General features: G+C 35.8%; 3 protein-coding genes across 3 annotated transcripts; all 3 read right to left on the bottom strand.

Moving 5' to 3' along the window:
- Positions 1-1,842: 1,842 nt before the first annotated feature.
- LOC145588192 (uncharacterized) lies at positions 1,843-3,324 on the bottom strand. Its single transcript, XM_081644839.1, has 4 exons — positions 3,159-3,324; positions 2,995-3,066; positions 2,220-2,671; positions 1,843-2,083 (listed from the first exon to the last, which is right to left on the bottom strand). Exons 1-4 carry the CDS (start codon positions 3,239-3,241, stop codon positions 1,953-1,955), a joined length of 738 nt encoding a protein of 245 aa, XP_081500965.1. The 5' UTR covers positions 3,242-3,324; the 3' UTR covers positions 1,843-1,952.
- A 6,936-nt stretch (positions 3,325-10,260) lies between these two features.
- LOC145588191 (uncharacterized) lies at positions 10,261-11,742 on the bottom strand. Its single transcript, XM_081644838.1, has 4 exons — positions 11,577-11,742; positions 11,413-11,484; positions 10,638-11,089; positions 10,261-10,501 (listed from the first exon to the last, which is right to left on the bottom strand). The coding sequence occupies exons 1-4, from the start codon at positions 11,657-11,659 to the stop codon at positions 10,371-10,373; spliced, it is 738 nt and encodes a 245-aa protein (XP_081500964.1). The 5' UTR covers positions 11,660-11,742; the 3' UTR covers positions 10,261-10,370.
- Positions 11,743-13,313: 1,571 nt separating this feature from the next.
- LOC145589128 (uncharacterized) lies at positions 13,314-15,413 on the bottom strand. Its single transcript, XM_081645688.1, has 4 exons — positions 14,808-15,413; positions 14,562-14,705; positions 13,530-14,450; positions 13,314-13,436 (listed from the first exon to the last, which is right to left on the bottom strand). Exons 1-4 carry the CDS (start codon positions 15,411-15,413, stop codon positions 13,314-13,316), a joined length of 1,794 nt encoding a protein of 597 aa, XP_081501814.1.
- Between the last annotated feature and the right edge of the window lie 5,119 nt (positions 15,414-20,532).

Below are 20,532 nucleotides of genomic sequence, written 5' to 3'. Positions count from 1 at the left end.
GTGTGAAAAGAGACCAACAATTGCAAGGAAACATCCGCCATACTCGTTCCTCAAAAAAAAAAACATCCGCCATACTCACAATGATAACGACCGACGCAAGTCTATGAGAGGAGGAACTCTGTTTAGCATAATTTAGTTATAGATAGTTACCGTATGAGTATAATTTATAAAGCTAATATATTTGTTAGTTATAATTAGAGGTGTCAATTCGGATGATCGGATCTGGCCGGATAAATTTTAAAAGTTGAGTCATGCTAAATTATTAAATCCACGCAAGTCTAAATATGAATCGGATAATTTTCGAGTCGATTTCAAATCGAATCGAGTCGGATGTGATTTTGACACCTCTAGTTATAATCTATGTAAAGAATTTGATAAAATAAAATACAGAGTATCACTTATTGGAGTAGTTGCTAACTACTTTTATTTAGTGTTATTCTACGTAACGAACTTGTATAATAAAATCAGTTGTTCGTTGACTAATGACCTTAACAAGACTTGGAAGTCTATAGTCTTACAAGTTTGCTTTCCTGCTTGTTGAAATCTAACCTATAGCAAAGACTTCCAAAAAAAAATTAAATTGAAAAACATTACTCGTATTGTATAACCATCAACCTAAGAAATCATAATTAGGTCATAGTCTCGTAAAAATAAATTCCAAATTTTTCCTCTGTATGTCACCTCTTTTTATAAAAGAGAATAATTTATCGAGTTTGGAGTAATTGGTAAAACTATTAAAAAATTATACTCGTAAGTCTTTATGTTGTGCAAGGTTCTGAGTTCGAGTAAATGCATTAGCTTACCAAAATTTCAATATTTTATTACTTCGTATAAAATATTAATCTAACTACTTCGTATATTTCAAAAATAACTTAATTATCACGATTTCATGACGAAAAATATGTGGCTCCGCCGTTGCTTGAAAAAATCAAAACTATTAACCTAATTTATACTAACTACTTATTACAATTGATAATTCATAACTATATACAAAGTATACTCGATTGCAAGTTGATAAAGCATGAAATTCGATATGAATTAGGATACATTTGTTTTTATTTTTTTAATGTGCACTACTTCCTTTTGTAGAAATATATGGGTCTATGGGCTTAAATGAAGAGGAGATTGTTACAGTTGGGGCAACGCCAGAAAGTAATTGTGGGCCGTGATGGACCAGCCCACTAATAGCAATCGTTCTTTAATTTGTCATTAATATTAAGATTGTGAACCTAAAGGTGCATATGTTTATCTAGGTGTGTTGTGTGCGTATTCAATTTCTTCACACCGGCTTGCGATACATCATGGATAGGGAAAAGCTTCAACGTCCGTCGACATCATACATATTGTCACTTGAGTGAAACTAATCGTATTACAAATTGGCTAGCTTAAATCACATGAAATAGATTAAGTCATGGTCGGTCCACTTTGCATGTGAGTACTAGATCATGAAAAGATTTTAGACAATTTCATCATAAGAGTGATAACTTAACATGTGGTATGTCCATGGACAAACGTTAGACAAACCGTATAAAGAAAAAACAAAAATGAATATCACAAGCTCTTTACTTAGTACGGAGTAGTTTTCTGGTTTTATCAGCAGGTAAATATCATAAGAAATTAATAATCTGTACTCTACTAGGCTAGAAAACTTGAGTAGTTACTCTCTAAAAATGAGTGCTTGATCCTTGTTAATTAGATAAGTACATAGAGATGAGGGAAAGACAGATTTGACTAGATTACCCTTATTAAGACTAATGCCATAATTAGCGAAGGTTTATCTTAACCTATTTATGCTAAAGTGAGTGAGAGTAAGATAAAATTAAAGTATAAACAAAAGCATAATTGACATACTAATATGAATTCAATAGGAAAAAGAGGTTCAAATAAGCAGCTAGAGACAGTTTGCTAAGACATACTTACAAAAGAGAAAGTAAAAGATAGGATATATTAGGCTAATGGTGCAACTTATAAATAGGACTACCAGCAGAAAATTCCATCCAGGGATACATTTTAGGATGGCATATAGAACAAGGTACTTCCAGAGGATGGAAAATTCCCCCCTTAGCATATGTTGTAACACCACCTTGAGCAAAGAAAAATAAAATAAAAATTAGAAATATAGTTCAATAGCAATGTTCATTAAACAAGATGAAAACAAGAGTGAGGGCCCGTTGAACTGAATATTTTATGAGAGAAGGAAATTGAGTTGATTAGATTACCTATACTGGTATTCAATAAACAAGGTTTTAGTATGTGGCAGCAACGAACAGCATCCCCGCGATCATCAGCATTGATTATCTTGTCACCCCAGAGCTCAACAAAGAAGAGTTGTATCTCTGGATAAGGAGTGGTCTGATTTTTAACCCTCCTAGCTAAGAAGTTAACATGGTAAATTGAATGCCTTTCACCATCTACCATTCCATAGGCATAACTAAATGGCAATGCTGCTACAACCTCATATTCTGGACTAATAATACTACCATTCTGTTCATTATAAAATTCTAGCCCCCAAAGAGCGAATTTCACACAATGTATAAAGTAATGGGAAGATGCTCGTCTTTCAGCAAGTATTGGCAGAATTCGATCTAGACGCAAATGTCCTTCCTCAGTTATCAATGAGTGACAATCTCGTTCAGGACTATACTTCAACTCAAGTGGAAATATTTCATACCTGACAAACATGTACATGCTTATTTTTAGATTCCGTTTTCGTTTGTCAATGCACAAATTCAGATACTTAATTAACAATCGGAGTGATTTCTCAGAATAATAAATATAACTAATTCCTTTCATATACTATTACTTCTTTTGCTTTTATTTACTTGCAACACAACCTCGTGGCACATGCTAAATTAATCAGTACAAGTATATTATTTACAGGTTGGTTTAAAAACTATTTCCAGAAGGTATGGTATAAAACGTAGAATCTCAGGATTGTATATATATGGTTTACTGAAAATCAACAATAAAAAGAAAAATCAACATATAATATACTTGGGCACGGGATCGCCAACAATAATCCGATTACAGTAGCCAAGAGTGAGCAGAGTCCGTAAACCAATTGGCCTGCAAACCAAAATAAAAAATAAAAAATTAATTGCCAATAATCAGAATTATATTTCCTACGAATAATAATAAAATGAAAAGGAGAGAAATACTGATCGGATGATGAATTGAGAAAACAAATTGGGTAGTCTTGATAAAAGTTTTGAAATATATTGGCCAGTTTATCCGCCGCCATTATTTTTGTGAATTGTTCCACAAAAAGGAAGAGCAATGAATTCGTTTTTTTAAAAAAAAGGAAGAGCAATGAATAACAACACAAGTAGGTATAGCCGCATAAGAACATAAGAAGGGTTTCTACCTTATAGTTGTTGTGGGCCGTTGATCATTTTTTAATCTACGCCGATTTGTTTTCAAAGAGGTGTCATTTGTCTGGATCTCAACATGATCCAGACCGGGCCATGGTTAAATAATCTGGCCCATTATTCAACATTATTATTATTATTATTATAAAAAAAAAACTCTACAAATTCAATCAATTTACAAGAAATTGGTGGGAAGCCGAGATACAATCTAGGCCCCACCCTTCTAGCTATAGCGAAACCGATCCTACTAAAGATGTGAGCAGTTGCACGAGCACCAATATCCTGAGTCTTAGCGAACGCCTGAACTCGCTTCAGCAACGCAATAACATCCTTCTCTAATTCCCCTAACAAAGAAAAGGAGAAAGGAAGAAAACCATAGCCAATAGCCCTGCAACAGAGTTGCTGCTGGGGCTCCTGAAGTTTCAGATAGGGTGTCTGACCCTTTCCTTGATAGCCAAAAGCTTCTGATGCAGGTAACTCTTTTGGCTTTTCATTTTTAGACTTGCTTTCATCATTTTCATTACATTTTTTTCACTTTCCTTGCTTTTTCGCAGCTATCACAAAACCATTTAGTAGCCACTGCCATGCGTGATGAGCTGGAGGCTAAGCTGGAAGCAGCTAATAAAATGAAAGCGGAAGCAGAAGGTAGAGAAAAGAGGATGAATGAGGCCTTTGATATTTTTTGTAAAGAGATAGAGAAGGATGTCCAGCCAGCCTCTAATGAAGAGAAACACTACTCAATAAGTACGGAGCAGTGGACATTCCAACTTTCCGGGCTCGAATTGAGCGAAAGATTGAGGCTGAGGTGGTCACTCGGATGGCTGACCGAGAAAAAAAACTTGAGCAGAAAATTAAAAGTTTGGAGACAGATGTAGCGCATCTAGACCAAGCTGTTGCTGATAGAGATGATCAACTTTCAATTGCTCAGCTCGCTGCTGATGCCAGGGACAAGAGGCTGCAAGAAATGGAAAATAAGCTGAAGGAGAAAGAGACAGACCTGTCTCAAGCTGCGACTGCAGTAGGCTTTGTCCAACATCAATTGAAGAATCTAAGGGACGAGGCCGCTAAGATTCAGCCCCAGCTCGATGAAGCAAAAAAGCAGCTTGCTGATGCTCAGCAAAAGCTAAATTCAGCATTTATACTCAGGAGGAGTACAACCAGGCCTATAACATTGGCTACGAAGTGGCTTGGCGCCTTGCTATTCATGTCAACCCTGAGATAAATTGGGACCAAGCTGAGGAATGGGCCATGGCCGAAGATGATTATTATATAAGGACTGCCCATCTAGCTGAGAGCGAATTCCTGGTTCGCTGGGATGCAAAGTTGGCCAAAATGAAGGCTGAAGCTGCTGAGAAGGAGAAAGAAGCTGAGGCCTAGAAAAAGAAAGAGGCTGAGAAAGCTCCAGCTCATGCTGCCTCATCCTCAGTTGGCACAGGGGACCCCATTGGTTCCAGCTCAGCACAACCAGATCTTCCTAAAGCATAGGAACTCAGGCAGCCGTCCTCAGAATCTTGCGGATCAACATGCACTTAACTTTAGACTTGTCGCAATCTCACTTCAACGTTTTGGCTCTTTAGATGTTTTTTTTTGCTTCAGCTTGCCTCACTAAACAAACTTTTAGCCTTATTTTTGCTTAGGGTTATACTTGGTTCAGCGGCTGTAATTTTCTGCTTGTGGGCGGCTGCCGACATTATTTCCATGTTCTAAAACATACGATTTATTTGTAGCTCCAAATCCGAGCACACTTTTCACTCATCTACTGCTTATCACTCAATTGCCTTACTTTAAACTTTGTTCTCTAAAAGGTATACTATCTTGCTAAAAAAAACAGAGAGAGATAAGGGCTATGCAAACTTTAATTACTATTACTCAACAATGAATACCATATTAGATAATGACCTTGTAAAGAATCTTTCTCAATATGGCATTTTAATAAACAACTTTACTTTAACACACAAAACACTTCAACGTTCATTACATCATAAAACATTACATCATAAAATTCATTTCCTTAGTTACAAAAACATCTTAAACTTCCAAACTTCATCAAAAATCCAACAGCTCAATTATCTAATAGTCTTGCAAAAGATAGCCATTACATTCACAAATCTAAGAATCCATCAACACTCTTACTCAGTAAAAGCTATATTATATTCATTGTTCAAAGACAATTTAAATCAAAACTTTTATACAACCTGCAACATCAAAAAATTCATAACAATATATATATATATATAGAGAGAGAGATAATTCCAAGATAATTCCAAAACACATCGAAACTTCTAACATATTACATTTTCAGTTCCTTACTTACAAAACATCATAAACTTCCATACTTCAGCTAAAATCCAACCTAATTTCAATAACTACTAATAATTCAAACAACTAAAAGCCCCTAAATTGCTATACTACTTATATACTTAAAAGCTTAATTGATCGCCTAATTAGAATCATACCCATAATACTCTTCAGACTGCTCATACCATGAATCGTACTCCTGATCTTCTCCCTCTTCATTTTCTTCCTCCTCCTCTAAGTCTCTGTCTTGATTCAGCTGAGGCTACTGTTGGCTCTACTGCACCAACACAACATTCTCTTCAGCAGCTGCAGGCTGCTGCTGCACGTGCTCAGATGACGAACAAGCGTTGCCTCAATGACCCCTTTCACTGCATCGTCTTCATCGCTGATTTCCATATCAGCCTCCCCACCTTCAGCGCTAACGCCTTCAGCATCCTTTCCATGACTACACTGACCCTTGCTTTTGGAAGACTCGCCTTTAAAGCCAACAATTCTCCTCATTCTAACAGGTTTTTCGTCGGTATCACTGTCAATTGGAATTGGAAAATCAAAAGTGCTGCCGATTTTAAGCTCCTTGGCCTTACTCCTGTTCTTCGCAACCTCATCACACTTTGCTATTTGTCTATCTATATCTTCCATGTCCTTCATCAATGCTTCAAGCTTCTTTGTCGCATTTGAACGGACTTCAGAGCCTGCCAAAAACTGACCCCCACTAGGTGAAAAAACAAAATTGGCACCGGTTCAAAACCCCTCAATACCACCGGTTTGAACCGGTGCCAATGTGGGGGGTGCCAATTAGAGGATAAAAAAACCACCGGTTTGAACCGGTGGCAAAAGTCGAAATTGGCACCGGTTAACCGGTGCCATAAAAGCCTACAAAAAATTAGTTCAAAGTTTTTGGCACCGGTAAACCGGTGCCAAAAAAGCCCAAAATATCAATTTTTTTTTGTGTCTTTTTTCACTTAAAAATTAAATTGACTAAAATAAATAAGAACAACAAAATATAAATCGAATATCATTGAATATAATTGAAAATTTATAGTATATAATAAAAAAAAAATTACAATATAGATCAATAAAATTAATCAATTACAACTTATAAATAAAAAAGAAAAAGAAAAACTACAATATAAATAAAAAAAATATACAACATCACAATCAAAAAAACCCCAAACAACATCTAAATCAATATTCTTGATTCTTGATTCTTCGATTATGTGCACTATTTTGGGCTTGCAAAGCAATAGTATACCTGCGCCAATTAAAACATCCAAAAAAAATCGATTAAAATGAATTAGCTGCGAAAAAAATAAAAAAAAACCCACAAAATTAAAAAAAAATGGAATTAAAATCGATTAAAAGAAAAAAAATCGATTAAAATAAAAACAAAATCGAAAATTAAAAAAAAACGATTAAAATAAGTTTAAAATCCCACAAAATAAAAAAAAAATCGAATTGAAATAAGTTAAAACATCGATTAAAACAAACCAGAAAATCGAAAATCAGTTAAAAACCCAGAAAAAAAAAACCGAATTAAAATCGATTAAAATAAAAAAAAAATCGCTTAAAATAAAAAAAAATCAATTAAAATAAAAACAAAAATCGATTAAACCCTATCTTGCTCATGCATGTGTTCTTGGTGGATTAAACCAAAAAAAATTCGAAGAAACCCAGAAAAATCAACTAACATAAAACCCAGAAAAATCAATTAACATAAAGCCTAGAAAACTCAAAATTGAAATCGAAAAAAAATGCCTAGAAATCGAAGAAAAATAAATCAAAATCGAAAAAAAAAATCTATTAAAATCGAATAAAAAAAACCAGAAATCGAAAGAAAATAATCAAAATAAAAAAAAAAATCAATCAAAGTTGAAATCGAAAAAAAAAAACCAAGAAATCGCAAAAAAAAAAAAAAAAATTGAAATCGAAAAAAAAATACCTAGAAATTGAATGAAAGAAAGGAGGACGGTGTTGCATGTTGGTGGTCTTCGAATGATAGAAGGGAGGAGGACACCAGGGAGAACGAGATGAGGGAGAAATAAGAAAGAGAAATAGAAGGAGGAGAAGGAGATCGAGAAAGAGGAGGAGAGGAGATAGAGGAGGAGAGAGAAACGGCTGAGAGAGGGAGGAGGAGAGAGAAACGGCTGAGAGAGGAGAAATAGAGAGAGTATGTTAGGGTTGGGGGGGTTTAATGGGCCGGTTTTTTTAAAAAAAAAATATTTGATGGCACCGATTCACTTCAAACCGGTGGGCTTTATGTTTTTGCCACCGGTTTGAAGTGAACCAGTGCCATATATCCCTGGTTCAACTTCCCACCAATTTTTAAGGCCATTTTTGCCACCGGTTTGGAGTGAACCGGTGGCAATTAGGGGGTGCCTTTTTGATTTTTTCTACTAGTGCCCGTAAGTTATCCTTTCTCCTTACTAAGAAATTCCAATATCAGGCTGTAAAGGGAGTATTTTCATCAGCTCCGGCCATAGTTATCTTTGAATTTTGAAGTTTGAACGACTGAAAAAACAGTTAAAACAAAAAGCTCTTCCAATTTTCCAAAGAAATACAGAATACTTATGGGGAGATGTGTAATAACCTTCAACTCCTGGCTTTTTAATCAAAATTAAGTCGTCAGTTTTCCCTTTCATGTCTTTTCGAATTTCTGTCATAATTGCAGAACAAGAAAAGATGCACAATTTTACATAACACACGTTGTACGAAGACATACTTCATTTTGGAAAATCTAATTATGTAGTTTTTGTTACATATAAGGATTACATATGAATATTTTACTCCAAAAACATAGGAACTAAAGTAGGGCCTAATCCTCTAGGAACTAATTTACAACTCTTACAACGTAGCCCAAAAAAACAAGACTAACGCTTGGGCCTTCTTAACTACATTTTCATAAAATAGGTCCAATTAAGGATCACCCAATTTTTTAAAACTACTAGCTTAAATTTTCATTTAATTTTAGAAGCAGCAAGCAATACATCAACATATTTATATTTAAAATAAAGCAAGACTGAGTTTCCTTAATTTGATACAATTACTATATCACTATTTACATAATTAACATACACATTATAGATTATTGCTACATTATAAATTGACATGAATACACAGTAATTATACTACATGTTATAAATTATAGGTACATAAACAACCAGAACTTTATTAACCTATATATAATAATAACATTAAATATTTATATAATGCAACAAATAATATGTCAAAATACAACAAATTAATTACACAATAACGTTAAACACACATCTAAACTTTTCTGATTTACCATACGAAGCGCGCGCATCGCGCGCGCGGGAGCTCGATAACTAGTTAAATTGAAAAACATTACTCGTATTGTATAACCATCAACCTAAGAAATCATAATTAGGTCATAGTCTCGTAAAAATAAATTCCGAATTTTTCCTCTGTATGTCACCTCTTTTTATAAAAGAGAATAATTTATCGAATTTGGAGTAATTGGTAAAACTATTAAAAAATTATACTCGTAAGTCTTTATGTTGTGCAAGGTTCTGAGTTCGAGTAAATGCATTAGCTTACCAAAATTTCAATATTTTATTACTTCGTATAAAATATTAATCTAACTACTTCGTATATTTCAAAAATAACTTAATTATCACGATTTGATGATGAAAAATATGTGGCTCCGCCGTTGCAAAAAATCAAAACTATTAACCTAATTTATACTAACTACTTATTACAATTGATAATTCATAACTATATACAAAGTATACTCGATTGCAAGTTGATAAAGCATGAAATTCGATATGAATTAGGATACATTTGTTTTTATTTTTTTAATGTGCACTACTTCCTTTTGTAGAAATATATGGGTCTATGGGCTTAAATGAAGAGGAGATTGTTACAGTTGGGGCAACGCCAGAAAGTAATTGTGGGCCGTGATGGACCAGCCCACTAATAGCAATCGTTCTTTAATTTGTCATTAATATTAAGATTGTGAACCTAAAGGTGCATATGTTTATCTAGGTGTGTTGTGTGCGTATTCAATTTCTTCACACCGGCTTGCGATACATCATGGATAGGGAAAAGCTTCAACGTCCGTCGACATCATACATATTGTCACTTGAGTGAAACTAATCGTATTACAAATTGGCTAGCTTAAATCACATGAAATAGATTAAGTCATGGTCGGTCCACTTTGCATGTGAGTACTAGATCATGAAAAGATTTTAGACAATTTCATCATAAGAGTGATAACTTAACATGTGGTATGTCCATGGACAAACGTTAGACAAACCGTATAAAGAAAAAACAAAAATGAATATCACAAGCTCTTTACTTAGTACGGAGTAGTTTTCTGGTTTTATCAGCAGGTAAATATCATAAGAAATTAATAATCTGTACTCTACTAGGCTAGAAAACTTGAGTAGTTACTCTCTAAAAATGAGTGCTTGATCCTTGTTAATTAGATAAGTACATAGAGATGAGGGAAAGACAGATTTGACTAGATTACCCTTATTAAGACTAATGCCATAATTAGCGAAGGTTTATCTTAACCTATTTATGCTAAAGTGAGTGAGAGTAAGATAAAATTAAAGTATAAACAAAAGCATAATTGACATACTAATATGAATTCAATAGGAAAAAGAGGTTCAAATAAGCAGCTAGAGACAGTTTGCTAAGACATACTTACAAAAGAGAAAGTAAAAGATAGGATATATTAGGCTAATGGTGCAACTTATAAATAGGACTACCAGCAGAAAATTCCATCCAGGGATACATTTTAGGATGGCATATAGAACAAGGTACTTCCAGAGGATGGAAAATTCCCCCCTTAGCATATGTTGTAACACCACCTTGAGCAAAGAAAAATAAAATAAAAATTAGAAATATAGTTCAATAGCAATGTTCATTAAACAAGATGAAAACAAGAGTGAGGGCCCGTTGAACTGAATATTTTATGAGAGAAGGAAATTGAGTTGATTAGATTACCTATACTGGTATTCAATAAACAAGGTTTTAGTATGTGGCAGCAACGAACAGCATCCCCGCGATCATCAGCATTGATTATCTTGTCACCCCAGAGCTCAACAAAGAAGAGTTGTATCTCTGGATAAGGAGTGGTCTGATTTTTAACCCTCCTAGCTAAGAAGTTAACATGGTAAATTGAATGCCTTTCACCATCTACCATTCCATAGGCATAACTAAATGGCAATGCTGCTACAACCTCATATTCTGGACTAATAATACTACCATTCTGTTCATTATAAAATTCTAGCCCCCAAAGAGCGAATTTCACACAATGTATAAAGTAATGGGAAGATGCTCGTCTTTCAGCAAGTATTGGCAGAATTCGATCTAGACGCAAATGTCCTTCCTCAGTTATCAATGAGTGACAATCTCGTTCAGGACTATACTTCAACTCAAGTGGAAATATTTCATACCTGACAAACATGTACATGCTTATTTTTAGATTCCGTTTTCGTTTGTCAATGCACAAATTCAGATACTTAATTAACAATCGGAGTGATTTCTCAGAATAATAAATATAACTAATTCCTTTCATATACTATTACTTCTTTTGCTTTTATTTACTTGCAACACAACCTCGTGGCACATGCTAAATTAATCAGTACAAGTATATTATTTACAGGTTGGTTTAAAAACTATTTCCAGAAGGTATGGTATAAAACGTAGAATCTCAGGATTGTATATATATGGTTTACTGAAAATCAACAATAAAAAGAAAAATCAACATATAATATACTTGGGCACGGGATCGCCAACAATAATCCGATTACAGTAGCCAAGAGTGAGCAGAGTCCGTAAACCAATTGGCCTGCAAACCAAAATAAAAAATAAAAAATTAATTGCCAATAATCAGAATTATATTTCCTACGAATAATAATAAAATGAAAAGGAGAGAAATACTGATCGGATGATGAATTGAGAAAACAAATTGGGTAGTCTTGATAAAAGTTTTGAAATATATTGGCCAGTTTATCCGCCGCCATTATTTTTGTGAATTGTTCCACAAAAAGGAAGAGCAATGAATTCGTTTTTTTAAAAAAAAGGAAGAGCAATGAATAACAACACAAGTAGGTATAGCCGCATAAGAACATAAGAAGGGTTTCTACCTTATAGTTGTTGTGGGCCGTTGATCATTTTTTAATCTACGCTTTGAATTTGTTTTCAAAGAGGTGTTATTTGTCTTGGACCTCAACATGATCCAGACCGGGCGGGCCATTGTTAAATAATCTGGCCCATAATGCAACATTATTATTATTATTATTATTATTATTATTATTATTAGGAAAATTTGCCAATTACTACCGCAAATTAATACCACTTTGTAAATTACTACCGCAAATTAATATAGTTGTGAATTACTACCGCAAATAATTTTAAGATGTTGCGATTACGACCAAACCCCCATTAAACCCATTTATAACGTCATTATATCCCTTTAACCCATGTCTGACCATGGTTAAGGGCTTTAACCAGCCAAAAAAAAAAATTAAAATTCTTTTTACCCCCTCCTAACCCCAGTTAACCCAAAGACCCCCATTTAAATCGATTTTTTCCCAATCTCCATTGTTGTGTAAGCAATGCTCCATAAATCAATTTCATTGCTCTTGTTTACGTCAATCGTGGTAAGTTAAGCATCTTTATTTTAAATTCAATTCCTTTAATTGTGTGTAACGAATTATAGGGGTTTCGAAAATTATGGTTTATTTAGGGAATTTTGCTTTTGAATGAAAAAATTAGGGGCTTTCTTAATTTTCCTTCAATTCAATTAGTAAGTAAGCTTGTTATGTAATTAGTTAAAGGTATTTGATATCGATACTGATATTTTTTAATTTTGTACAGGGTTATGGCTTTGATTAGGGGTTGGAAATGCAAGTGTGGGTTGTCTGCATCAATTATGAAGTCATGGACGAATGAAAACCCATGAAGAAGGTTCATTGCTTGTCCAGATTTTGATGCTGAGAACAATACAAGGGGGTGTACTTACTTTGTTTGGTATGATGAAGAAATGACAATGTGGCAAAGAGACATAATATTGGGGTTGCTAGAAGAAAAGAAAAGAGTGAGCTTGGAGAATGAGATGCTTAGGAAGCAAATTGCTGATGTGAATCACAATCTAAGGAAGATGAACACTCAATATGTGATGTTGAAGATGAGAAGCAATGGTTTAGATTTAGGAGCTGTTTTATGCATATGCTTTGTTATTGCTGTAATTGGTGTTGTATGGTTTAGTCATTAGTTGTTGTCATGTTATGTTTAGTATGCATGCCATGAAATGTATGGTAGGTATTATCCCCTGGAATCAAGTGTAACAAATTTGGTAATGAATGAATGCAAAGAAAATTTATTATGTGTGTTATTTATGCTGCGTTTTATTCATTTATTGTTTTGAATGGGAAAGAAAGGCATGAAATGAGGCAGTAGCACAATGAACATATACCAGACAGAAAATGGCAGCAAATGTGCATTTCTCATAAATAAGTCAAAATAAAACCATATGCACCCATCACAATGTTAAGGGTTACAGTATTGTTGAATCACAGTGCCAACAAGTACTCATTCCCAAAAACATTGACATTGAAATAGTTTTTTCTATTCTTGCTGCAAATTACATTACAAACTTCACTAAAATTCTTATAGCTAAACAATGCTGGTATGTTGTTTGGACAGGGTTGCTGAGGTGATGGTTGAAGCTTGAGATGAGATTTCCACCATAGGATCATCAGTGCACTGCTCTAGATATGTCTGTTGTTGCTCTTGCTGCTGCAGAAATTATAAAAAACAAAGTGAACGCTAAGGTGGTATAGCAAAAAAAGCCTGTAAAATAATATGGAATGTAAAAAATTAGATGCTTACATGATTCTTGGCCTTTGCCTTTCCTTTTCCTTTCCCTTTTGCTCTTTTCTCTCTGTTTAGAATGACATATGGATCCTGTGAAAATGGCCTGCCACCCTTGCTCTTTGGTTCAGGAGGAGGTGGCTCAGCATATTCATTTTTGCAAGTCTTGATGTTATGGCCAAATTGCTTGCATTTAGAGCATCTCCTAGGCTTCCCACCTAACCTAAGTTGTGCCTGAGCAGCTTCAGCAGCCTTCTCTGCATCTTCTCCAGCTTGCTTTCTTCTCTTGTTCTTGGAAGGCCTTCCAGGCATTTTCTTGAATGGTGGTGGAAGAGGTTCTGGGTAAGGAGTTTTTTCCCATTGCTTTGGACCAGGCATGGGAGGTATAACTGGATCATATGCAGCCATGTATCTAGTCTTAGAGTAAAAATCATTAACATAGTCTTCTGGATCACTTCTCATGTACATGATACAAGCATAAGAATGGTGGCAAGGAATTCCAATCAGCTGCCATCTATAACAAGAACAAGTATGGGCCCCAAGATCAACCAAAAACTTATCACTGTTGTTCTCTACTTCAAACAATTTCTCAGTGCTTCTTGTGACAATGTTGTACTTCCTTAACCTCTCAGCCAAAACAAATTGTTTCCTAACATATGGCATGAACCTGCCTGTTATGGAATGTACTCCTTCCCTCTTTTCACAGTTTCTTTGCATAACATACCGTCTCATCCACTCCATGTGTGTTAGGATAGGCTTGTCCCTTGCTTGGTTTAATACATTATTAAAGCTCTCACACATATTGTTAAGTAACATATTAGACTTAGAAGTGGTAGAAAATGCATGTCTACTCCAACATTGAGGTGGTATAGCATCCATATATTTATGTGCAGCCACAGACATACCCTTAAGGGTCAACATGTGCTTATCAAAATCCATCTGACCATGTAATAAATAAATTAGATAAACATTCAGTTTGAGTCACAAACAAATAATAGCATGATGTGATTAAACAAAATACTTAAAATTAAATAAATATTGGGAACATACCTTAGTTGTAGCCTTAGCAGCATCCCATAACAAATCTTTATATGCAAGACCATTCCATTTAAGCTTGAAGTTGGCCCAAATGTGCCTCCAACAAAATCTAACTTCAGCCTTTGGGACAACTGATGAAAAAGCTTGAAGCAAACCCTGCATTATGCAAAAACAAGCATTTTAAATCCATTAAAATGAACAAGCTATAATAATAATAAGCAAATTCACACATATAGGAAAAAAATTATAAAATCTTACTTTCTGTCTATCTGACATGAAAGTGTATCCTGCTCCATCTACTGTTCCAAGAGAAGAAGCCAACAAGTCAATAAACCAAATCCAAGAATCTGTCTTCTCAATCTCAACAACACCCCAAGCAAGGGGATATATGTTGTTGTTCCCATCAGATGCCACTGCTACTAGACAAATTCCTGGATAAGCTCCAGTTAAATGGCAACCATCTAGGCCTATCAATGGCCTGCACCCTCCCATAAACCCATCTAACACAGGCTTCAAGCAAATGAACATCCTCTGAAAAATAGGAGGAGGTCTTTCTATGTTGTCACATGCACAAAATGCCATACTTCCCTCATTGTATTTCAAGATGGCAGCAACATAGTCCCAAACAGATTTGTATTGCTCTAGGCCATCACCATACAACATGAGCTTGGCTCTTGACCTTGCATACCATAACTTGTAATAATTACAAAACACCCCTGTTTCCCTTAACACCCTCTGACCAAATCCCTTTGTAAGGTGCCAATTTGGGTCAGATCTCCAGTCTTCCAGATATTTCTCAGCCAAGTATTGGGCAGTCACCTTCCTGCTCCTTTCATTTGTTCTACAATTGTACTTTATCCTCATTCTAGTGATGTGAAAAGTTTCTTCCAATCTCTTCTTCTTCCCTAACACTTTGAAGTTGCAGATTACTTTACCACAAGTGCAAGCTTTTCTCTTAGATCTCTTAAGGTCCTAGGGACACTTGCATCTTTCCTTACAGTAAGCAGTCACTAGTTTCTTCCCGTTATGGAGATAGTAGTCATACTTGTTCTCTACAACATGTTGCCTAAGTGCTTTTCTAAATATCTCAGCTGATGCAAATTTTAACCCCAACCTCAACTTGATTGGATGGTTGAAATCAGTTTCAGCATTGAAAATAGGACTGTTGTCCACCTCCTCATCAGATCCATGTATGTTGTCTGGGTCCTCTGAATCATATTCCTTCTCATCTGCTAGATTCAACCCCTCCTCAAGGTCTTGAGCAACATTAGCTGAACTCCTTGTATCTCTTTTAGGAGCTAAGCTTTCTTGTAGTGACTGGTTGATTCCTTCAAGCACTAGGCGAAAATACAAGTTGGCCACCGGTTCAAAACCCCCCTATGCCACCGGTTTTGAACCGGTGGTCAGTTGGGGGGTGGCAAATCCTAGAACAAAAGGCCACCGGTTCAAAACCGGTGGCAAAAATAATAATTGCCACCGGTTAACCGGTGGCAATAACACTGCACACATTTTTGTTTTTTTTTGTATTCACTATAAATGCCACCGGTTAACCGGTGGCAATGTACAGGTATTATTATTTTTTTTTTGTTTTTTACCCTTAAAATATCGAACAATTAAAGCAAAATAAAAATAACAACATCAACATATAAATAAAAAAATATCATTCAGTATAATCGAAAATTTACAATATATATCAAAAAAAAAAATATTACAATATTGATTTACAATATATATCAATATAATTGAACAGTTACAACATATAAATCAAAAAAAAAAAATACAATATAAATCAAAAACAAAATTACAACTTCAAAATTAAAAAAACCCCATACAACATCTAAATCAATATTCTTGCATCTTGATTCTTTGATTTAAGATGTAAATCAATATACCTGCATCAATTAAAACAAAAAAATAAATCGACTAAATTAAATAAGCTGCGAAATGAATGAATCGACTATGCATGTACCCTTAAGCTGCGAAAATAAATGAATCGACTATGCATGTACTCATAAACTGATTAAAATCAGTTATAAAACCCACAAAAATAAATGCAAAAACCCAGAATTTTCGTTAAAAACCCAAAAATTGATTTTCAACAACTCGACAAAAATGAAAAAAAAATAAAAAAAATAAAAAAAACCAAACAAACCCAGAAGGAGATCGAATTAAACCCAGAAGGAGATCGTATTAAAATCGATTAAAACTCAGAAAATTACAAAATCGATTAAAATCGAATTAAACTCGGAAATTAAACTTTAACCTCGAATAACTAAACCCACCCACCACCACCACCATAACCACGAATTCCATCAAAAATGACAAAAAAACTTAATAAAAGTAAGAAAATAAAGAGAAATTACCTCGAATTCAACCAAAAACCCCCAAAATTAACTTAAATTTGGGTTATAAAGGTCAAAATCGACCATGAAAACTCTAGATCTAGAGTTTTCATGGTGGAATTTGACCCGAAACCCTCAAATTTGGTGCTGTTGCGGCGACATTTGGTGCTCTTGTGGCGAAGTTAAGTGGTAGCGGCGGCGGTTGGTGGTCAAAAGATCGAGGTGAAGCGGAGGAAGGAGGGGACGAAAGAAGAGAGAATGAAGGAGGAGCGAGATTAGAGGAAATGAATGAAGGAGGAGCGAGATTTGAGAGGTTTAAGGAATGAATTGGAAGAGGAGTAAGATCAGAGAAGGAGGAGAGGGGAGAGAGGAGAGAGAAAGAGAAGGATGAAGGAGAAGAGAAAGAGAATGAGATTGAGGAGAGAGAAAGAGAATGAGAATTGAACGGCTGCTGATGGGTTAAGTTGTAGGGTTTGGGGTTTATAATAAAGGATTGATTTTGCTTCAAAAAAAAAAAGCCGGTTTTTTTAATATTAGTAAGCCACCGGTTTGAACCGGTGGCAATAATATTTTTTCCACGGGTTCGGTTTGAACCGGTGGCAATAATATCCCCGCCCATTTTTCCCCTGTTTTTTGCCACCGGTTCTTAAAAATCGGTGGCTATTGAGCGGTGCCTTTTTACTTTTTTCTACTAGTGAAGTATGTCTGATTTCAACCCCTCAGCAAATAAATCTTCATCTATTTGCTCTTCAATGTCTTCTTCTTGTAAGGGAGCATCTGATTCACTCCTTTCCTCATCTTCTGATGTAATCACAAAGCCAGCATCCACATCACTCTTGTTCTTTCTCTTAGCCTTTCTCTTTTTCTTTTCCTTACTCTTTCTTTTACTTGAGTCAGGGTTGGCTGTTGCATTCACCTCATTTTTTGACACAAGTGTTTCCTTCCCCTTTTTTGAACCAACTGGTGAAGCTTCAGCCTTCTTTTCACCATGTGTCACAGCTTCTCCATACTTCTCTCTTGGTGTTGAAGCTATTGCTTCTACATCTCCTGCCTCTAAACAACTCAAGTACTCCTTCTCTGTAATTACTACTGCACTAAGGTCATCAGTAGGAGTGCTTGTTGATGCAGAAGAGGTGCATCGTTTTACTGCTCTCCTAATTGGAATTTTTGGCCTTAATTCATGTTTAGGAACCTTACACTTAGAGTTTGTTGAAGCTGAACCCTTTTTTGTTTGGACAGCCTGGGTCAAGGGGTGTATAGGAGGGTTTTTTGGGGGAGGTATCTCTTCTGATGACAAGGCACTCCTATTTACATTACCATCTTCACCACTACCTACCAATATTGATGAATTAGATTCCATGGGCCCCACTTTTAACTTTTCCCACTTATCAACTTCAAAACAACATACAAACTGACCATATCTACTTTATCTAAGGTCCTTAAAACCTCTTCCACATCACTTTCATCAGTCATCACTTTCCTACATGTGTCAAAATTCTCCCCAAACCTCCTATACCATATCTTATACTCCCCATACTTCACTTTAAACTTATCCATCACAAACTGATGTAAGAAATTCATGTTGAATTTTTTTGTACTCACATCACCTTCTAACAGAATACTCCCTCCACTCCAATACACTACATTATTCCTACTTTCAAAATTTCCCCCATACATCATTCGCATAGAAATAAAGGGAGGCACTTTTACTTCTACAACACTGCCGAATTCAATACAAATTATCAACGCCAAAGCAAAAAGCACTTACTTAATGCATGTGCTAAATTATTATAGAAATTACTTCAATTACCAAATATATAAATTACATAGTAAAACTGAATAATTAAATAATTACATCAATTAAATACAAAATTAGGTTTACCAACCTCGATCCAATTATTCGTGGAACTGTAAATTTCTTGTTTTTTGGTCCTCCACCAACAGTTGTCCCTTTCGTATCCTCCATTGGATGCGACTTTAGGTCGGATTTCATTAATTGCAAAGAACAGTATTGCAGAGAAGCTTAAGCGCTCCAATTTACAGACATGGATTTCTGAGTTTAAGTTTAATTGAAGAAGATGATGAAGGTCAAAGGGTCAATTGAGAGAGAGGGAGGGAGAATGGGGGTCTTTGGGTTAACTGGGGTTAGGAGGGGGTAAAAAGAATTTTAATTTTCTTTTTTTTATTTTGGCTGGTTAAAGCCCTTAACCATGGTCAGACATGGGTTAAAGGGATATAATGACGTTATAAATGGGTTTAATGGGGGGTTTGGTCGTAATCGCAACATCTTAAAATTATTTGCGGTAGTAATTCACAACTTTATTAATTTGCGGTAGTAATTTACAAAGTGGTATTAATTTGCGGTAGTAATTGGCAAATTTTCCTTATTATTATTATTATTATTATTATTATTATTATTATTATTATTATTATTATTATTATTATATCTCAAAAACAAAAGTCATACAACCTACAATAAACTAGTGGGAAGCCGAGATACAATCTGGGCCCCCACTCCTCTAGCTATAGCAAAGCCTACCCTAGTGAAGATATAAGCTGCAACACGAGCCCCAATGTCTTGCGTTGTCGAGAACCTCTGAACCCGCTTCAGCAACGCAACAGCCTCCTTCTCTAATTCCCCAAGCGAAGAAAAGGAGAAGGGAATGAAACCATATCCAATCGCCCGACAACAAGCTTCATACTTTACCCGTTTCCGCTGAGCCGCATTAGCCACCACCCGTCCAGGAACAAAGTTAGATAGCCCTGTCTGAGTCAAAGGAGAAGACCATGTGAAGTCGACACATACATCACGACCACGATCCCATGAATAAAGTAACACATCGGCAGGTCTAAGGGCCCCGTCATTTTCTCCAGACAACCCTATGTCAACCTCCTTTCTTGCTGAAATCCCAGATCTGTAGCAAATGTCAACAAGTGTATCCCGAACAACATTATGCCGATGTTTAATACCTACAATACCAGCACATGACACCGCGTGGTCGCCAAAAATATCTCCAGTAAAAACCCGAGAACAAGTAGAGCACGGCGTCGAGACAGAGAACAATGGAACGCCCATCCGGTAACACAACACACATCGGTATGTCTTTGCGTTCATCGTCTGACCCAACCCAGAAATAGGAACTGCCCGAAGCCAAGCAGAGGTGTGATCTCCCTGCTGCGATTTCCACAATGCCGACTGACGAGGAGACAAAGAAAAGGCAGATTCTTCAGAAGCGGTAACCTTTGTGAAATATATATCTGCCAATTTCTTCATGAGTTTAGGGGCAGCGACTTCACAAGGATTACCTAAAATGTCAGAACCCACCGTTCCATTAAATAGACTCAACGCATCCTCAAAGGCTTGACCAAGACCAACAATACCAGTACGACACAGAAGCTTTGTTTGCAACCCAGCAGACTGCAACCAAGAAGCAAGAAAAGCATAATGACGAACATCACCTGCGGAATAAACACCAAGCCCTCCAAATGCAAAAGGCAAGGTGGCAAGCCGCCACTGCCAATCACCAAACCCGGGCCCCGAAGCAGTAACAATACGCTCCAAGGACGATCGAAGAGCCTCGTCAAATACGCGCTAAGCCGCCTCAAAAGTGCTAGGAGGACAAGTACGCAAGACAAAGTAG

The sequence above is a fragment of the Chenopodium album genome, chromosome 17 (assembly GCF_948465745.1).
Source record: "Chenopodium album chromosome 17, dcCheAlbu1.1, whole genome shotgun sequence".
NCBI classification, from domain to species: Eukaryota; Viridiplantae; Streptophyta; class Magnoliopsida; order Caryophyllales; family Amaranthaceae; genus Chenopodium; species Chenopodium album.
Note: the sequence above shows the minus strand (reverse complement) of the source record. Positions and strands in the feature narration are given on the sequence as shown.

Excerpts from the sequence above, each read along its gene's own strand:
- LOC145588191 (XM_081644838.1), bottom strand. The coding sequence starts at position 11,659 with ATGGCGGCGGATAAACTGGCCAATATATTTCAAAACTTTTATCAAGAC. Across the intron at positions 11,090-11,412 it reads GTTGGCGATCCCGTGCCCAA|GTATGAAATATTTCCACTTG; the intron begins GTATATTATATG and ends CATGTTTGTCAG. Across the intron at positions 10,502-10,637 it reads TTTATTGAATACCAGTATAG|GTGGTGTTACAACATATGCT; the intron begins GTAATCTAATCA and ends TCTTTGCTCAAG.
- LOC145589128 (XM_081645688.1), bottom strand. The coding sequence starts at position 15,413 with ATGAGGATAAAGTACAATTGTAGAACAAATGAAAGGAGCAGGAAGGTG. Across the intron at positions 14,706-14,807 it reads TCATGTCAGATAGACAGAAA|GGTTTGCTTCAAGCTTTTTC; the intron begins GTAAGATTTTAT and ends TGCATAATGCAG. Across the intron at positions 14,451-14,561 it reads CTGCTAAGGCTACAACTAAG|ATGGATTTTGATAAGCACAT; the intron begins GTATGTTCCCAA and ends TTACATGGTCAG.
- LOC145588192 (XM_081644839.1), bottom strand. The coding sequence starts at position 3,241 with ATGGCGGCGGATAAACTGGCCAATATATTTCAAAACTTTTATCAAGAC. Across the intron at positions 3,067-3,158 it reads CTCAATTCATCATCCGATCA|GCCAATTGGTTTACGGACTC; the intron begins GTATTTCTCTCC and ends TTTGGTTTGCAG. Across the intron at positions 2,672-2,994 it reads GTTGGCGATCCCGTGCCCAA|GTATGAAATATTTCCACTTG; the intron begins GTATATTATATG and ends CATGTTTGTCAG.